Source organism: Procambarus clarkii, chromosome 64 (assembly GCF_040958095.1).
Source record: "Procambarus clarkii isolate CNS0578487 chromosome 64, FALCON_Pclarkii_2.0, whole genome shotgun sequence".
Classification (NCBI taxonomy): Eukaryota; Metazoa; Arthropoda; class Malacostraca; order Decapoda; family Cambaridae; genus Procambarus; species Procambarus clarkii.
In genome coordinates, this window is record NC_091213.1 from 7,090,866 (window position 1) to 7,110,270 (window position 19,405).

General features: G+C 49.5%; 1 protein-coding gene across 2 annotated transcripts in view; it reads left to right on the forward strand.

Annotated features, from left to right (window-relative positions):
• The window catches only part of LOC123768912 (dynein axonemal heavy chain 7), a 339,155-nt gene that overhangs the window by 59,900 nt on the left and 259,850 nt on the right, over nucleotides 1–19,405 (forward strand). For both annotated transcript variants that reach the window (XM_069309142.1, XM_069309143.1), the window contains 2 exons: nucleotides 6,740–6,883; nucleotides 13,698–13,817. In XM_069309142.1, coding sequence (XP_069165243.1) covers nucleotides 6,740–6,883; nucleotides 13,698–13,817 — 264 coding nt within the window. The remainder of the gene's footprint in view (nucleotides 1–6,739; nucleotides 6,884–13,697; nucleotides 13,818–19,405) is intronic.

Here is a 19,405-nt window from a genome sequence, read left to right on the forward strand (position 1 = left end):
CAATCATCTAGGTTTCTTATCTTCCCTATTATCTAAGCATCATCAGCAAACATGTTGATATAATTCTGTATTAATTTCAGAAAAGTATAGAATTATAAAATATAAATATATAAAAATAAAAAGTATAGAATTAATTTCTTCTTCATTTCTGCTCTCACTTAGACGTTTTGCCTCTACGAGGTTTAGTTTCAGCTTCTCTCTGTCTTCTCTTGAAAGATCTCGTCTTAACGACCACACTTTCCCATCCTCATCACTTTGTAGTTTTCTAGCATTCCTTAGTACTTCTTCCATCTGTTTGGCACCGTTTAGGGTGATCCTCAAAGTTTCAATCTTTCCCTTTTACGTACCTGCCTATTCTCCTGTAGTCGCTCACATTCTCTATGGTAGTAAGACCTTCCACGAGGCCAACAATTTTATCTACTACTTTTTGCTTCTTCTACAGCTCTTTTGGACCTAGAAGTTATCTCCTTTGCAACCAAAAATGATCAGGGACTTACTTCGATCAACTGTGTTTTGCACCAGCTTAGGGTTAGATGCCAATTCCTTTCTCACTTCCAGCCTAATGTTTGTTTTATCCTGGTTGCTGCAGTGTTTGGCTTCCTTTACTACTACTTCAATTTTTTTCCTTCTCCTTGGCCACTTGTGCATAGGTAAGTTGCATATCCTTCTTGCACTGTTCTATTCCCTGTGTAACTTCCTCCATCTGTGCTGACAAAAGCTGTTTCTCCTGTTGAATTTCCTTACCTAACCTAATGTAGTCATTTATGTTTAAATTTGCTTTAACTTCTTCCAAAGCTATTTTTAAGAGTTTATTTTCCTCTTCCATGGCTTTGCAATGTATTTCCAATTGATTCTTGTCCTTGCACAAATCTTTCACTAAACCCTCAAGACATGAAACTTTGCTACACCAATAGTCATTACTTTCATTCAATTTACTGATTATTTCTACATGAAAGCTCACTATAATATCTAATTTTGCCAACTTGTTGTGTAGACTGCTTTTATCAATGCTTTCTTCATTGAATCCCCCAAAATTTTGGCCTGTAAGCTGTGGTCTGCCTGCCTCCTTGCCCAACCAAGCAAATGCTAGTTTTGTAACATTTTCGATTGTTTACATAGTGTAGTTTGGGGAGTTCTGTAGCCATTTTCGAGCCTGCAGGTCATGGAGGCAGCCAGCTGTGGTTTGTTTTGTCTTGCAAAATTTCTGAGTGCCTTACTTGGTGGTGGCATAAGTTAATAACTTAGTATTTAAATGCCACAGCTCCCTGTGCCTCTGTGAAGGGACCAGAGTCTGTTGCTGGGTCCCCAGTAGGTCAGAGAATTCCATGACTGATCTTACCTACACTGGAGATGGTAACTTCAGGGAGCCACCGGGGCTTTCCAAGAAATTGGTGTTTCATTACATTCAGAGTTTGTTTTCTCAATTAACATTGCATGTCCTTATATTCTTGTTTTATACTGAAAACATTAGTGGATATAATTTCGTTAATCTGAATTTTTATTTCTGTGGGGAACCCTGTCGGCTCCCTAAAGCTATCCAAACTGATAGGTAATATATTAGTTTGGGGTCGTCAGTCAAAGGCGTCTTTATGCCTACCGGAAATCACAAGCCAGAACTTGGCTCCCTCAAAAAGGTGCAAGGAGCAATGGCCTACGAGCACTTTACATTTAAAGTATGTTGTAATTGCCATTGACTGACGAAGCACGCAGAAAGGTAGGTGTAACAAAACAGACCACATTCTTGTGAAAATTGCGACCTACGTCCGAACATAGCAGAAGAACTCCCCAGAACGAAAACAAACAAGCAAGCAAAACTTTATCCAACTAGCACTCCCTCTCATTAGTGCTACACTCCCCCACTCAATAGGGGGGGGGGGAGGGTGAGCCGACAGCACCACTCCTGTTCTTGAAATTGAGGTGCTAGGGTCAGCTCAGTCACCTCTTCCCTTAAGTTCCTGTGATGGATCTTGCCCTGTGTGGCTGTACCAGCAGTATGTGTGGTGTGGTGGCCAGGTGTCTTACTGTACACGGACCAGCAAGACCTGGTTTTCGCCTCTGTTGGCTCTGGTTTTGTTTGAGTTTGGTTCCTCTTACACTGATCGTAATGCATTTGGAGGCATTACAAGGTACCTGGCTGGTACCCTGCCTCGATGACTGGTTGATATGGGCTCCCTGCTGGTCTGCTTGTCTGCTAGCCAGGGTTCTGGTTCTTACACAATATTGAGGGGGGGTGGGGGGTTAGGGATTTTACCCAAGAGAGCTGGTTATTGCACCAGACTGTTACTTGCATACATATGAATAGACCCCCCCAACCACTCCCTGATAGAAAAACAGCTGACCTGGGCAACCACACTTCTGCTACTGATGGTTGACCAGCAATGGACACTGGAGTGCTTGCAATTACCTGGAAGGTCACCCTGTACGCTTCTTTATCTTTGAAAGGTTTTCAGCATCACCTTTATTTAGGGGTGCAGCTCCTAAACTGGCCTTGTTGTCTTGAGTACACACCCTACTCAAGCTGCTATGATTCCTCACGCTCTCCTTGTTTGGGATGTTCTCCTAAATCCCCTTTTTGTGAATTATTGTCCACTGTCACCCTGTATGCAACTGTGACCCCCTCTTTTTCTCTCTCTCTTTCTCTCACTTTCTGGGAAACCTCACCAGAACAAGAGCAAAGACAAGCTGTTAGCAAACATTGAATACATAAAAACATACACAACAAAAGATATATAATATACTATTACTGTACAACACTTTTAAGCTGCTACAAACTGGTCACACTCCAATATCACATCCTGACTTAACCAACTATCTATACCAGTTCAGCATACACTTCTTCTCCAGCCTCTAAGGTCCTCCATTAACTCCTTCCCACACAAACCTACAATTCCATTACCATGCCAATAAAATGTTTTCCTAACAAAACATCAATAATAAACCTGTATCCCAGCTCTAAATTACACCCTCCGACGTCGCTCCGCGCTGTCCAACTGTGGTGGGTTCTCTCCCATCCCGGAGTGAGTCCACACTGGAAACATGTCTTGACGGCCTCATGAGGCCGAGGCCTCAGTCCTGGTAGAGAAACTGGGAGCCTCCGCCCCCCAGTTGTCCACTGACCTCCTGCGAGAGAGGATGTATCACTCCTTCCTCCAGCATGTTCTTTTATATCTAACTGCTTATTTTAGCTCATTGTCTTATTAAAAAGAGTATCTGTACTTAAAAAGAGTAATGGAGTATCTACTCGATTTAACGGCCTATATGGGGCTGTACCCTGGTCGTTATTTCCGCAGCTCCAATATTTCCGAAATTAAGTGTCGATAATTTTTCAAGTAACATTCAGGTAAGATATATTTTGTACAGACTGCCACTTGGTCCACCACTCTAGTGCCTTCTACCCTGTGACGTCAGATTCATGGCATATTGTTTTGATTTTTCAAGAGGCTGGAGTGTTCTTTCCGTGACTTTGTTGAACATATCTGCACAATCAAGGAACATCTGTGCCCCATGTCGGCTCCAAATGCACTCATTGTGTCAGTGATGGCTGACTGGTGGGTGGATGGGCAGGCAGGCAGGGTTGGAGAGGCTGAAATGTAGGCAGGCAGGCAGGAAGAGGCTGAAATGTAGGCAGGAAGGCAGGAAGAGGCTGGGAGGTAGGCAGGGAGGGAGGGAGGCAGAGAGGGAGGGAGGCAGGCAGGCAGGCAGAGGCTGGGAGGTAGGCAGGGAGGGAGAGAATGGAGATGGATGGAAGGATGGATTGATGGAGGGAGGGAGGGAGGGGTGGATGGAGGGAGGGAGGGATAGAGGGATGGAAGGGAGGGAGGGATGGTGGGAGGGAGGGAGGTATGGAAGGAGGGAGGGAGGGAGGGATGGTGGGAGGGATGGGTGTTGAGTTGTGGTGAAGCGGAAAGAGAGAATGTATGGGTGTAGGGGTGAGAGGTGTGTCGGTGGTGGGGAAGGACCGGCTCACTGATAAGCCTAACACACTTGACCCAGTTAACTAGATGTTTCTTAAATTCTGAATGTATGTACATCATCATGTATATTTTTGGTTGCAGATTTTGTTTAGTGATATTATTAGGATAATAAATTATAAAATACTTGTTTCATGAATGCTTTATTGTATTAGATGGAGATTCTCCAGGCTGTCTCTGGCTGGCTGGCAGTCTACTGAGCCATTTCCCAGAACGGTCTTGGGGGGTGTGGAGGCAGGAAGTGAGGGTGTGGGGAAGAGCAGGAGTGAAGGAGTGGGGGAGAGCAGGAGTAAGGGAGTGGGGGAGAGGTTCAGTGAGGGTGAGGGAGGGGACAATTGAGGTAGGCGGCCTGCTTGCCATGTGAGGACCTCCCTGATGCCAAAACAAATCCAATACCGGCCTTCGGTAATATCGACCGCCAGACTGGTATATGAGGCTCTCGATACCGGTCTCCTAAACCGGTCGTTATTACCGGCAGATCGGTATAAAAGAGGCTGTTAAATTGAGTGGATACTATTCTACATGTATATGCACTTGCATGATTGCTGGGCACACGACCATTCACAGGCAACCATTAAAACAGCTGATGAAAGATCTTACCGCAGAATTTGTAGCTTGGGGGAGCTCCAAGATGGCGTTATCTTGAGGTTATCTTGAGATGATTTCGGAGCTTTAGTGTCCCCGCGGCCCGGTCCTCGACCAGGCCTCCACCCCCAGGAAGCAGCCCGTGACAGCTAACACCCAGGTACCTATTTTACTGCTAGGTAACAGGGGCATAGGGTGAAAGAAACTCTGCCCATTGTTTCTCGCCGGCGCCTGGGATCGACCCAAGGACCACAGGATCACAAGTCCAGCGTGCTGTCCGCTCGGCCGACCGGCTCCCTCTAAGACGTCCAACAAAGTTACTTAATGTCTGCCACACAGCTCTTCTGGACCTGACTTGAGCTCACACAGTCGCCTGGCAGGCTCCACACAAAAACACCTGCCTATTCTCCTCCACCTGAGGATACTATGATTTAGAGTTCCACACAGGTACGACCACCACTAGGCTTCAGGTCGTCTCCAAATCTTCACAAATGCTGAGAAGTAATGTGTGTCGCACCCTTGGCAGCATCCTCAACAGTTATGCATCATAGCTAGCACTCAAACACTTCATCCAGAGCTGTATTCTTCAATATTCCCAAGACACTGAAACGGCCGTCCATCTCTGACGACTGCGGCAACTCAAGTGATGTTCCGTTGTCCGCTAGTGTCACAATGTCACAAACTGTTGACATTCCATCTCCACTAACATTGACAAGATGCTCATTCTCTGCCTGTATTATTAAATTGCCCACTGATGTTTATTGCATATTTTTCTCCTACTGACCTCTTAATTTCTGGTCAGGTAAGCAGAATAACTCTCATCAGGTAGACTCGTTTCCCCAGGCTACCTGGGGTCATAACACCAGCTTGCCGGGTTCGGGTTCCTAGTAACTTGGCGGAAGTCTCGGTTGGTTCTGTCCCAGGTTCGGCCTTGGCTGGGTTTAGTGTGGTGTTTTCGGACTGTCACTGTTTCTCTCCCTCCTGTAGCTTTGCTCTAGTTGTGGTGCTGCCTTCAGCTGTTTTGAGGGGGGAAGGAGGGGCCCGGGTCACTCTGCACTTTGCCTTACTAGTTTATCCACTGGGCAGGGTCTGGCTTCGGAGGCTGTTCTGGTATCTTTGGGACGGTCTCTTTAATCACTCGTGATCGCTGGTTCATTCCCTGGTGTCCTTGTGTCAGTTTGCTGCATCTTTGGCTTCCTCTTCCGGTTTTTTGGGGTTCGGTGCCATGATGCCTTCCTCTTCCCTTGCTCGATGTGTTCACAGATGCCTTGTCTCTTGTTTGGAGTTTTTCAATCAGTGCTCAACAGTCCACCCAAGGATGTTTGGGGTCTGTCCTTGCGTCAGGTTCACAGCTCAGTGTGGGAGTTTGCAGCAGTGTGGCAAGCGCTGTGACAAATTCAGGTTCCTCGGGGCTCGGTGCTCAGACTCCATTCGGACTGCTCCCCCATGGTTTCTTATCTCAACCGAGGGTCAGGGTATCTTCGGTCCGTGGCTCTTTGGGGCTGGTCATTTCGTGTAGCTCTTCTGCCCAGTTCTCAAGGTTTAGCTCTCCACACCATTCACATTCAGGGAGTGTCCAATGTCCTGGCAGTTGGCTTGTTGTGCTTCATTCCACGGAGTGGACGGTTGACACCACCTCCTTCCTTTGACTTTGTCAAACGTATGGGCATCCCTGATACCCTCCCTCCCTCTGGTCGGCGGTCTTTATCGTTCAAGAACTGGAGTAGTGGGCTGCATGGATCCCCCTACCCCTCTGTCAGGTGGGGGTGGGGTTAGCACTAACGAGTGGGAGTGCTAGTTGGATGAAGTGCTGTTTATTTGTTTTCTTTCTGGGGGAATTCTTCTGCTATGTTTGGACGGCGGTCGCAGTTTTCACCAGATTATGGTCCGTTTTGTTTCATCTATCTTTCTGGGTGCTTCCGCAGTCAATGGCAATTACAACATACTTTAAATGTAAAGTGATTGTAGGCAATTGCTCCCTGCACCTCTCGGAGGGAACCAGGTTCTGGCTCGTGGTTCTGGTATGCATAAGAACTCCTGTGACTGTTGACCTCAAATTAATATTGTACATATCAGTTTGGATAGCTTCAGGGAGCCTCCTGGGCTCACCCAGAAAATGGTATTTCATTACATTCAATGCTAGTTTTTTGTTACATAATAATGTTACTGTATTATTTCTTCAGTCATTGGAGGATTTAAAACAAGAATTTGAAGAGATGTTGGTGGAAAGGTCAGGTGAGGTCAACCACACCTTAGAACGCATTCAGCAGTTTGTGACGGAGCTGGAAGAGCTGTCTGATGTGTGTCATGTCAACAAGTACATCAGGGTGAGAAATTAGGTGATAAGAACTACTGTATAACAATCTCTGTCTTCAGACAGAGTTGCTACATAGTGCTACATAGCCTTCCCGGCTTGGTGTCTTCTTGGATTATTACTACTTACTTCTGTCTTCAGACAACATACACTTTGTTCAAAACCTTAATCATGCTGAACATTTACCCTACATTCTCAGTGCTATTAATAATTATAAAGCTCTATACGTCAGAAATAACCCAGACATGAAACACTCCTTAGGTGCATGAAATAGAACCCAAGAGCATTACAAATAAAGTTAATCTTCAAAAATCCCAGAGGAAGAGTAAATTGATGCAAAAATACTTTGCACATAAAAGGACCTAATGTATTTGTTAATTTATTTTATTTATTTATTTTCTGAGGGGAGCCCCTATGGCTCCCTGGAGCTTATCGGGCTAATGTATTTTATATTAGACCGGGACATTAGCTATGGAGTTCAGACCTACCAGGGACCATGAGCCAGAACCTGGCCCCTTCAGAGAGGTTTCAGGGAGCAATGGCCCCTGGAACCCCCCTTCCCTCCTGTGGTTGGGGTTTTTCCTTATCTGCTATCGACCGGGGGGTTAGGCACCCAGAAAGGTAGGCATAACAAAAGAAACCCCACATGGTAAGAAACTAACAAAAAACTGAAGAGAGGTAGAACTCCCTTCTATCCCAAGGAAACAAGCAAACGTTTGCTTGTTTGACACTACTGCCATGCCGCTCATCCATGCAGCCCTCCCCTCTCCTAGAGGGGAAGAGAAGGGGTGGGGGGGGAGGAAGGCCCAGACCTCACCGCCCCGGCTGCATAGCACTTCAGTTTGTAAGCTAATGTCAACTGGGACAGGCGCTTTTCTGGCCGTAGTTTCCTAGGCGGTGTTTGCCTCCACAGCTCACTGCTGTGTTTTTGTGTTGTGTGGTGGCCAGGTGTTCCTCCTCAGTACCAGGACTGCATGTGCTTAGGGGCTTCCTTCCCTAAGCGCCCTGTGTGTACTGCAGCTGTGTGTTAGGATTATCTGCCCTGGGTGTTCAGGACCCATTCCCGTAGGGGTTCTTGCTGCTCGGCATTTGCCTCGCCCTTGGGGCCAGCTGGGGCTTGGGGCCCTTGTTTGGCCTTGGGTAGGGACTGGTTTCATGCTGGTTGAGGCATCAAGGTGATGTGTAACCTGCTACCTATGCGGCGACCAGTTCCTGTTGCCTCTGGGGAAGGTGTACTTTTGTGGGGGTTTTCTTTTCTTTTTATTTTCATTTGCCTGGTGGGGGTCTGCCTAGTGTGGCTATAGTTCCACTGGTATTGTTTGCTGGCCCACTGCTAGGCTCCCATGATTGTACACGTCGCAGGTTTTTTTCAGTGTTAGCATCTACCCCTTGTTAGATTTGTGTTAACCGGTTAGCAACACCTTGCCCAGGCTTCCCGTAGTTGTCATCCTACGTCGGGCCCTGGAAAACCCTGTCGGAGCTTGGTGGACCTGTGGATGTGTCTTCCAGGTTCCAACCCATCTTGTGCGGGTTCTTTGGTTGCTGTGCCCTTGTCTCAGGGTGACCGTCACCTCTTTTTACCTCCTTCATGCTGCCTGTTGTCACTGACACCTTGACCCGGAGTCTTGCAAGTTGTGTTCTCTGCTTATTCTCCAGTACTTTCCTGATGTCCTTACTGTTTGGAGTACAGGCGCCATCCGCATTGCAAGCTTGGTTTAGGTTGCTGCAACACCCTAGGTTGGTTGCCCATCTGGATGCCCTGGGGCCGCCCCGTTTTGGTTAGGTGTTGTTCGCCCCTTTCCGCTCCCTGTTCTCGGCTCCTGACCGTCTGCGGGTTTCGGGGTCGGGGCGGGGTTTTAGTTGGTGCTGAGACTTGGACGACTTAGAGGGCTGGCCCGTTCGGGTTGGGGACGGAGGTTTTCAAGCCTGTTCCTCCTGCCGAGGCTTCTGGGTCTAACCAGCGGCCCTTTCCTTGCTGCCTTTTCCCTAGACTCTTCCTTTTCTTCCCTTTCTTTTCTGTTGCCGTTTATTTTATTTTCTGGGGTTTTATGCCCGTCTTCCGTTCTTCTGGGAATACTTGGGTGTTGGTTTTTACACCGTTTTTTGCGTTTTCTTTCTGTTTTGGGTCTGGGCCCTAGGGTTTGGGCTCAGTGTCCCTGTCTGTTTATGCTTGCTCCCACACCTTGCACCCCAGATTTCGGTCTGTTTTGTCAGTTTCCCTGGGGGTTCTGTCTGGGTGCTGTGCTTTTCCCTGCTGTGGTGTAATTCCGCCGGTAAATGTGGTGGTTTGGGCTCCCCCGTGTTCGATTCCGGGTTCCTTTGGGTTCTTTGGTTTCGTTCCAAAGGTTTCTTCCTCTTGGGCCCCCTTGTGGGTTCAGGGGGTTTTTGTTACCTCGTTTGTGACCCGGTTCTGCCTTCTGGGGTTCCGGGGTCTTCCTGGTTTGCAAGCTGATCTTTTTGGGTCTTGGCATGTGTTGTGTTCGTGCCGGGCCCTTGGATTTTTGTTGTCGAGGTGGGCCTTTTGGTACAGTTTTTGTGCTCTCTTAATGCCTTCTTCGTCTGACCGGCGGCTTGTTTTTTCTTTATTTTATGTTTTCAATTTTATTTACTTCTATGTCTGTTTTTATACATTTTGTGTGTATGTATATGTGTATATGTGTACAGATGTATATATATATATGTACTTGTATGTATGTGTGTGTATTTATATATATACTGTATACAATTTCTTTCAGAAAGGGATCCGTTCCGTTTGCTGTTGATGGGGCACTGGGGGGGAAGGCAACTTGCTCTGTTGGCTCTCGCTTGGTCCCACAGTTCATGGGCGTTTTTGGTTGTCTTCCGGCCTTTGGTGGCGTCAGGTGGCTTCTCCCCCTTTGGGGTTTCGGGGCTGGCGGTTTGTGCTTCTTCCCCTGAACTTTGTCATGTCATCTTGGTGTGGGTGTTATTTGGATGTGGTCGTTCTACCCATCCTTCCAGGGTTCTCGCCTGTTCTAGTGCAGACATGGGCCTTGCGGATCTGCGGTTCATCCGGACTTGTTCAGTCTGCGCCCTGGATTCTTTGCCCTCTTCGGAAGACTGTTGTCTCCGGTCAGGCTATTGTTGGGGTCGGGTGTCTGGATGGTGTCCCAGGACCTCTGGGTCACTTTTTGGCACATTCCGCTCCAGGGTTCTGGGACTGGCACAGTTGGTGGTGGGGCTTCAAGCTTGCCGCTTTTGTTGTTTTCCCTAGTTTGTAATTGGCACTTAGTGTATTTACGCATCTTTACCAGATCTTGGTGACCTGTCTGTCTCTCCTCGGGATTCAGTTTCTGGCTTACCTCGATTACTGGCTGGTGTGGGCTCCCAGTCGGTCCACTTGTCTGCTTGCCAGGGGTGCGGTTCTTTCCAGATCACTGGGTTCGGTTTCCTGGTGATCTGGAGGCCGTTCCATCTGGTTCCGTCCTTGGTTCGGACCTGGCTGGGTCTTGTTTAGGACTCTTGAACCGTTTCTTTGTCTTTCCCTCCAGAAGTGTTGCTGTGGCTGCGGTCCCACCTTCGGTTGTTTATGAGGTGGTCCTGGGTCACTCGGCGGTTGCTTGAGCGGTTGTGCGGGAGTTTGAACTTCGTCGTGCTGGTCTGCCTGCCGGGTCGGGTTTGGCTCCGGCGTCTGTTTGGTTCCTTGGGGGACTCCCCTTCCGCTCTCGTAATCATTGGGTTCGTCCTCCGGGGATCTTGTGTTGATGCTGCGTCACCGGCTTCCTCTTTAAGGTATTCGGGGGTTCCATGTCTCGGTGCCTCCCTAAGCCTTCGCTTGATGTGTTCACAGATGGGTCATCTCTTGGCTGGGGCTTTGTGACCAGTACTCACGAGGCCGGCCGGGGATGATGGGGTCTGTCCGTCTGTTGGGCTTACAGCATGGTTCGGGAGTTTGTGGCTGTCAGGTTTGTGCTTCGGAGGGTTCGGGTCACTCGGGTCTGCCATCCGGCTCCATGCGGGCTGTTCTCCGGTGGGTCATTACCGAAACCACGGGGATTCTCTTAGGTTCTTGACCTTTGGGGTTGGTCCCTTTGAGTGGCTCATCTGCTGGATTCTCGGGGTTTGGCTAACCGTGTATTTCATGTCCGGGGTGTGTCCTACATCTTGGCGGACGGCCTGTCTCGGTTCGTTCCTCTGTTCACGGCTTGGCTGGTTGTTGCCGACTCGTTTCATTGGCTCTGCTGGACGTACGAACTCGTGGACATGGACATCTTTGCGTCGGCGTGGTCTCGGCATCTCCCATTCTATGTGGTGCCCTTACCCGCCTGCGAGGCGTTCGCTGTGGATGCCTTTCGGCAGGACTGGTCGAGGTGAAGTTACCTGTTCCTCTTCTCCCGGTCCAGCTGTTGCTTCAGGTTCTGGCTCGGTTGGAGTCCTTCCCAAGGAGAGTAGTCCTCGTGGTTCCTTGGTGGTCGGACCAGTTTTATTTTCAGACGCTGTTTGATATGTGTCCGAACCCGGGGCGTTTTCTCGCTGCTCCGTCTCTTTCGACAAGTCGGACCGGTCCTGTACGTGTCTGGTTCGGCCTTCTCATCGGCTCTTCGCATCTGGTCTTTTGACATGGGTGTATCACCAACTCTATGGTGATCAGGTGGCTTCGTTGATGGTGTCCCACGTGCAAGCTTCATCTCGGCAACAGTATGACGTTCCTGGCGTTTCTATTTGCAATTTTCTTGCTTTTTATAGGTTGTCTTCTCTTTCGCATCAGGTTGTCTTGTCCTTTCTTGGGGTTTCAGGACTGTTAATTGATGCTTCTTACTATCGCCTTGTATCATGCGGCACTGGCGGAGCCACTCCAACTTGCGTTCGGGGTGTACGTCACATCCGCCCCGTTCCGTACTCTTTCTCGTGTTTTCACCTCAGGCCTGCTCATGTGCCGTTTGAGCTGTCCTGGTCCTTGATCAGGGTGTCTTCTTATCTTTCCTCTCCTCAGTTTGTGGTAGCCCCTTCGGTTCAAGATTGTTTCTCCAAGGCTCTCTTTCTGTTGGTATTGGCCTCAAAGGTTTGGTATTGGTTTTTCAAAGGCCATACTGTATTTCGTTGGCATTGGCTTCTTTGGGTCTGGTCGGGGAGCTTCCGGCTCTCCTCCAGAGCAGGGGTTTCTGCTCTTTTGGTACTGGTGGTAGGTTTGTATGTTCGCAGCCTTTCTTCGTTCTTCTGGCGACGGTCAAAATGGCTGCTTTCCGGAGGGGTCTTTGGGTTATTGATGCAGCTGTAGGTGCGTCATGTGTTATCCGGTTGCGGCTCTTCGCCGTTACCTGCGTGCCGTGGCTGGGGATGCGCTTTGGGTTGATCCGGTTTCCTTCGTTCCCTGTTTCAGGGCTCGGGGTCTCCCAGGTTGTCCGCAGGTTTCTTAAGTCTACCAGCCTGTGGTCCATCCTTGCGCCCGTGCCGTTCGGACGTTTGCAGCTTTCGATGCCATGTTTGGCGACATCTTGGGCTCATTTCGGGCACGAGGATTTGGGGGTCGCACAGGTTCCTGGCCACCCATTCTTTTGTGAGCGTGTTTGTTCCTGTGCGGTCTTGTGTTGCTTTCGGTTGCTGGTTGCTGCCTGTTGTCTTGACTTCGTGTTGCGTAGTTTGTGGCGGCTGCCTCCTGGGTCTGCCCTTTCTTTTCCTTCTCTTAAGGTATGTAGCTCCAGGGACCCATAGGGGCTCCCTACAGAAAACCAGCGTTGAATGTAATGAAACGCCATTTTCTGGGTGACCCCCGGAGGCTCCCTTGTAACTCTCCCTCCCTCCCATCGGTCGGCAGTTTTTTTGCGTTGGTTGAAGCTTAGCTTCCAAACTGATGCTAAGCAGCTGGTGCATTGAGGTCCGAGGCCCTCCCACCTCCCCCTCTCTGGGCGGGGAGGGCTGCGCGTACAATCGGCGCAGCAGTAAAGTGTGATGTTTGCTTGTTAACTTTGGATTGTAGGGAGTTTCTACCTCTCTGTTCGTTTTTTATTTAGTTTCTTACCATGTGGGGGTTTGTTTTGTTATGCCTACCTTTCTGGGTGCCTAACCCTGGTCGATGGTAGATAAGGAAATCCCCCAACCACAAGGGGGTTTTCCAGGGCCATTGCTCCCTGAAACCTCTCTGAAGGGACCAGGTTCTGGTGCTGGTCCCTGGTAGGTCTGAACTCCATAGCAAATGTCCCGGTCTAATATAAAATACATTAGCCCGATAAGCTCCAGGGAGCCTCCGGGGCTCGCCCAGAAAATGGCGTTATATTACATTCTACTCTAGTTTATTTAATTATATATACAAGAAGGTTCATTGGGTTTGTGAGAGTACAGAACATTAGTGTTCTTACATCTTGCAAAGACACTAACATGCCGAACATTTTGTGCAAATATGGAAAAATAGAATTTCCTTTCTAATAAAAGAATTCCTCAACATTCAATATATGAAAAAATAAAACAAAGCACCTGATTTCCTTACTTTAGCAACCTCCTATTGTTGTTCATATATGCGTGCATTGCAGTTTAAATCATGTCTAACCAAAAACCTTGTGCTATCATATTATTTTATAATTCCTCTATTAACATTACTCTGTATCTTATATAATATGTAGTGCCCGAAACGCTGCGCGTGCTAGTGGCTTTACAAGATTGTAATTACCATATTTGTATCCTCACATTCCTTATGTACATTCTTGTATATGCATAAATAAATAAATAAATAAATAGTAATATAAGTGTAAATTAATGTCTTAAATAGATTTGTAAAGGTGTTACAATTTTTTTTAATTAGTTTTATATTTGAAGTTATCTTAAGCATTATAAAAATATAGTATTTTGCAGAAATTTGACTGGCTGTTCTTCAGGAAGTGCGAAAGCTTGAGGGAAGATTGGAGAAGGTGAGCACACTGGTCACGTGGGTCAACCAGGAAGAATCCCTCTTCAAGTTCCAGCTTTCCTCCTTTCCTCTTCTGGCTGAACTTAAAGTGAGTTTTGCTAATTACGTTTGCATGATTGTTCATGTTTTACATTGTAAATGGATGGCAGTAACCTATCTATTAAGGATCCAAGAGATGAAAGAAAAAAAATTGAGAGGTTGAGAGACTTGGTTAGTACAACCAAGTTTCTGTGGAGAGTGGGTTTGGCTGTTTGATTCATCTACTAGCCATACACACAGAAATCACACTAATGTGATGCATCAAATGAACAGATCCACAAGGGTCGTGACGAGGATTTGAACCTGCGCCTGGGAGCATCCCAGACACTGCCTTAATCGACTGAGCTACGACAGGGTAAAAGAGTTGAAACCGAAGTTCTACTGAACTTACTGGATCCCGCAGCCTCTCCGAGGCACAAACCAGGGTTTTACACAACTCCCCCTGCACTCGAGCTATGTCAATAGGCCGTTCTCCCTCTTTGCCCTTACATCATTACACCTGAGCAACATCTCCAGGAACAAAATTACCATAACACCACAATAACAACCTCACCTTCTTCCCCACGCGAGACCTGTCATAAGAAACCAGATGTTACAACTGTTGCAACTTGGGTGTTACAACTCTCTTTACCCTGTCGTAGCTCAGTCGATTAAGGCAGTGTCTGGGATACTCCCGGACGCAGGTTCGAATCCTCGTCACGGCCCTTGTGGATTTGTTCATCTACTAGCCTTGTTGTACCTCTTGTTATTTGTTGTTACAATTTAACTACAGTATTTTGATGTTAAAGTATGTTTATTGAGAGAATAAAATCTCAAAGGTATAGAGTAGCTTAGGCTATTTCTTCTTTTCTGTTTATTTCTGTTTATTCTATCCTCCTTGGTTGTTGGATTTAGTACCATTAGCCTATCCTCATAGATTAATAATTAGCCTATCATCATAGATAAAATGTGAGTTTGAAGCACAGGGTAGGCAACTACAAGGATTATTAGGTACTTTTTGGTTTTACTTTTGAATAAGGTTTGACAATTTTTTAAAATCATTAGGAAGAGAGTTCCATAGACTGGGTCCTTTTATTTGCATAGAGAATTTGCACAGATTTAGTTTGACTCTGGGGATATCAAAGACTTTTATTTATGGTGGGGTGCTCATGGGTTCTGTTACATCAACCAAGGAAGAGTTTCAGATCAGGATTAGCATTTAGGAACAAGGTTTTGTACACGTAAATAGTACAAGAGAATGTGTGAAGTGAGTGAGTATTTTATTTATAGATTTAAACAGAGGAGCTGTGTTGTCAGAAAACAGTTTGGTTTAGTTCTGAGAGCAGGTTTTTGCTGGGTGATGATTGGCTCGAGGTAATTTGCAGTGGTTGAACCCCATGCACAGATACCACATGCAAGATAGGGATAGATTAGTAAGTAGTATTATGATAGGAGAATAGAGTGGGGAACATAATATCTGATTTCTGGGGGGAGCCCCGTCGGCTCCCCGGAGCTTTACCGGCTGATATGCTAATGTCAGACTTTGGCATCAGTCATGTGTATGGAGTTCTAGGGCCTACCGGGGACCACGAGCCAGAACCTGGCCCCCTCAGAGAGGCAAGGGGAGCAATGGCCTATAGAAACCCCCGTGTGGTTGGAAGCATTCTATGTCTGCCATCGACCGGGTCAAGCATCCAGAAAGGTAAGCATTCCAAAACAAACCCCTATTCTGGTGAAAATTGCTACCTAAGCCGAACTAGTGAATAGAACTCTTCAACAGAAAACACGGAAACTAGTATGACGTCATACGTCACCGCGCCGCTGTCTGCGCAGCTCCCCCCTCCCCGGGAGGGGGAAGGGGGAGCCCCAGACCTCCCACGCCGGCTATCCACCCATCAGTTCTTCGCCTGATGCTATAGGCAATGGTTATGTGCTCCGGCTCCAGTGGTTGTTTCAGCACTGTACCTAGAGTGTGGTGTCTGTTTTCTAGGTGGTGCGTGAGCCGGGTGTGATTCTTCAGTACTCGGGCTGCATGCGCCTAGGGTTCCCTTCCCTAGGTGCCCTGTAAGTACTGCCCTTGGGGCTTGGGGCCACCTTCCACAAGTTCCTTGGGTCCTGCCCCTGCTTGGCCGTTTACCGCTTGGTTTTCGGCCGCTCTTTGTGTGCTCGGGTGTTCTGTCTCCCTTGTTCGCCTTAGAGTAAGGGGCAGTGTTTGCACTGGTGGGGCGCGGGGTACTGTGCAGCTTGTCTTTACCAATCATAGCGGCCGGCTCTGTTCCGCTTGGGTACGCTGTCCTCTTGCGGGGTTTTCTTTTTCTTTTGTTTATATACCTGGGGGGGGGGTCTGCCTTCGTTCTTGCCCCTTGTATCCCTTGTGTTCTGAGTATTTCTGGTGGTACCACCTGCTAGGTCCCCGTGAGTGTACACGTCCCGGGGGTTCAGCTCTTAGAAAGTTGTTTGGTAGCTTGGGTGCCGGTTAGCAGTACCCTGCCTGGGATTACCTGAGCGCGAGTCCTCTTAAAGTAAACGCTCGGGACCCTGGGAAACCCCTGGGGGCGCGCGGGTCCGATGGATGTGACCCCAGAGCCCCCCCCCTCGCTTCCAGCGAGTTTGAGGGTTGCTCTCACCTTTTGTCTCTGGGTGACTCTCTGTTTTGCCTCCGTCTGCTGCCTGTGGGGTCGGTGACACCTTCGACCCGGTGTCCTGCGAGTTTGGTTGCTCGTTGTGGCTCGGTTACCCAGTTGTGCTAACAAAGCGGGTGCGGGCAGCAGGGGCGTTGCACTTGAGCCTTGGTGGTGGCAACGTTCTCGTGGTTTCCTCCCCGGGAGCCCCGGGGCTGCCCCGTTGTATTTCGTTTTTCCCCTGGTTCACCCTTCCTGCCTGCATCCGGTTCCTTACCGTCTGTAGGTTCAGGGCGGGGTGTTTGGTGGTGTTGAGACTCGGGCAGTCTCGGGGAATTCCCCTTCCGGGGTAGTGACGGGGGCATTTGGGCCTGTTCCTCCAGCCGTGTTGTATGAGTCTGCCAGTGGGCTCCCTTCCTTAGTGTTTTCACGGCTGCCCCGGTTTTCTGGTATGGCCGGGGCTTTGGGGGAACGGCTCGGCCCCGGGGCCTGTCGTGTAGGTTCCCGGGGCTGGGGAGGGGCTGACTTGGGGGGGCCTTGGCCCCGTTAGACCCCGTGGGGGGTTTTATCCCCCTCTAGGCGGGGCTTGTGGTTACGCGGAGTGGGGTCTTTCCTCCCCACTCGCCGTACGTGCTGTTGGACGTCGGCCCCTCCCCGGGCTCGGTTCCTTGGCCTTTGAGTCGGTTGGTTCCGTCCTGTGGGTGGATGTTTCCTCCCCCGCTTTTTGGGACGGTGTTTTTGTCATGTTTCCCCGTTCGATGGGGTTCTGCGTGACTTTTGATCTCGGGTGCGCCTGCGCCTTCGTGTGCCTTCGGGACTAGTGTTGGCTTCTGTGTTCTCGAGGGTACGGGAAGGTTTTTCGCTACTTCCCGCATTATTGGAACGTCTGTCGGCTCCTAGTACTTGTCGCCCTGTTGGGCTACTTGTCGCCCTGTTGGGCTACTTGTCGCCCTGTTGGGCTACTTGTCGCCCGGTTGGGCTACTTGTCGGCCGTTTGGGCTACTTGTCGCCCGTTTGGGTTCCCTTTTTTTGGGCTCTTTGCTTCTTTGGCCGGTTTTATTGTTCCTGCTTCCTCTTTTGGCTCTTTTTCTCGTGCAATAGTCCTGGCTGGCGCCTTCCCGCAGGGAGGGTGTGCGGTTCGGCCAGCGTGTTATGCGCATGCGCCGTGGAGTTTGTTTTGGTCTGGGCGATGGTTCAGTGCTGGGGTTTTGCGCCCTTTTTTGCTACAGTGCTTCGCCTCTCGTTCTTCTCCCTGGCTGCGGTATGTGCCCCTTTGCGCCAGGGGTGTCCTGGTTCCCAGTTGTGGGGAGGACACCGCGGTTTTCTGTGTCATGGGTGTGGACCGCCTCCTTCGCCTCTCCCTGTTCTCCTGCGGGTCCGGCTTTGGCGTCTTCACCTGGCGGTGCTCCCAAGTTCTTCTGGGCACGGTTGAGTCGTGTCAAGTTCGAGCCACCATTCGCCAGGTGAGTTTCTGCGGTCTGGCGTCTTTTGGCCGGGCGCTGGATGCGGCGGTGTTCATATACCTGTCTTTATTTAGGTATAATTTTGTACGACTGAGACCGTTCGCACACCAGTGACTGTCCCTTTATCACCCCTTCCTGTCCCCCTCATGTGCATGTCCAACCCATGCTGGTGTCGTTCAGGGGACCCTCCTTTTTTAATGTTGTGAGGTGTGGGGGTTGTAGGGTTGGTTCTGTACTCACCTGGTGAGGCTCCTGGCTGTGCTTGCAGGATTTGAGCTCTGGCTCTTGGGTCCCGCCTATCTGGTAGAACTTGCGGGATAGTACCAGTGGAGTGCAGTGGTGCTATTGGCACTTTTGGGGAACACTGTATTACCATCAGTGGTCTGTGCTTGTTACACGACCTACTTGCGAGCATAAGCCTTCTTGCTGGTTCGTCCGTGGACTTCCAGGGCGCACTGGCCTGTTTTCGTATGGCAGTTCCGGCCCGTCCTGGTTGTGGGGGTATGTGGGCCGGTGGACTGCTCCTAGCAGCTGCCTGGTGGGCCATCCTCTGGCCGGTCTGGCCTGACCTTGGGCCGGGCTTGAGGTGTAAAAGAGCTCCCAGTACCTCATCCAGCAGGTATCGAGCGGGGTTTCTCCGCCGTCGGTCGCCTGGTGCAGGTTTCTGGGCCTGCAGGGTTTTGTCGTGTCTCCGTTGGCCCTGTCTGGGGTCTGCCTGCTCCGTTCTCTGCCTTTGCAGAGGGGAGTTGCTATTTACATGTTGCATGTTGCAGTGGTGCCTGTTGCTGCTGCTGCTGCTGCACGTGAGCATTGGTACCGTGTTTCACGGTGGCGTGTCCTTGTTCCTGTGTCCGGTTGTGGAGTGGCGCTTTTGCTGCCGTTTTGTGCCTGGGGATTGCGTGGGGTTTTTGTCCCTGCCTGATTGTCCACCCCTGGTTGTTCTCCTGGTTTTTTTTTTTTTTTTTTTTTTTGTGCTTCTGCTCTTTCTTCCTGCCTCTTCTGCAGCAGGAATGTTCTGCGTGTGTTCTTAGGCGTTGGTCAGCCTGTGTCCTGTGATGTGCTTCTTTGTCTCGGTCTGTTGCAGTTGTTCGTGCCCCTTGGTTCGGGTACTGTTCTGGCGGCGACCCTTCCGCCTTCTTTGGTTTTCCTAGCTTGCCCTGCCGGTTGTTGTTGTTTTATTTTTTTTTTGGGGGGGTTCTTGCGATGTCTCGCATCGGACCCGTCGTTTCTGAACTCCTGGCGGGCTTGCATGCTTCGGAGTTTTTCTGTTCGGCAGACGTTCCATCTCCTTGTGCCGCCTGGGTTTCGGTGGTCGCGCCCGAGATCTTCTCGCGGCTCCGCCTTTTTCCTGGGCTCGGGGGGGGCCTTGTCGGGGCTGCTTATGTTCTGCCTCGTGGTCTCGCCTCCGGTTGGTGGTCGGGTGGCTTCGTGGTAGGTGTCCCACCTGCGTGCTTTCTTGGCGGCAGTATGGGGTGTTTTGGCGGTCCTTCCTTTTCCTGTCCCTTCTTCGGTGGGTCCTTCTTGTTGGCTTGGTTTACTCTCGGCTTGGTTTTCTAGTGGGGGTTGGGGGCCGT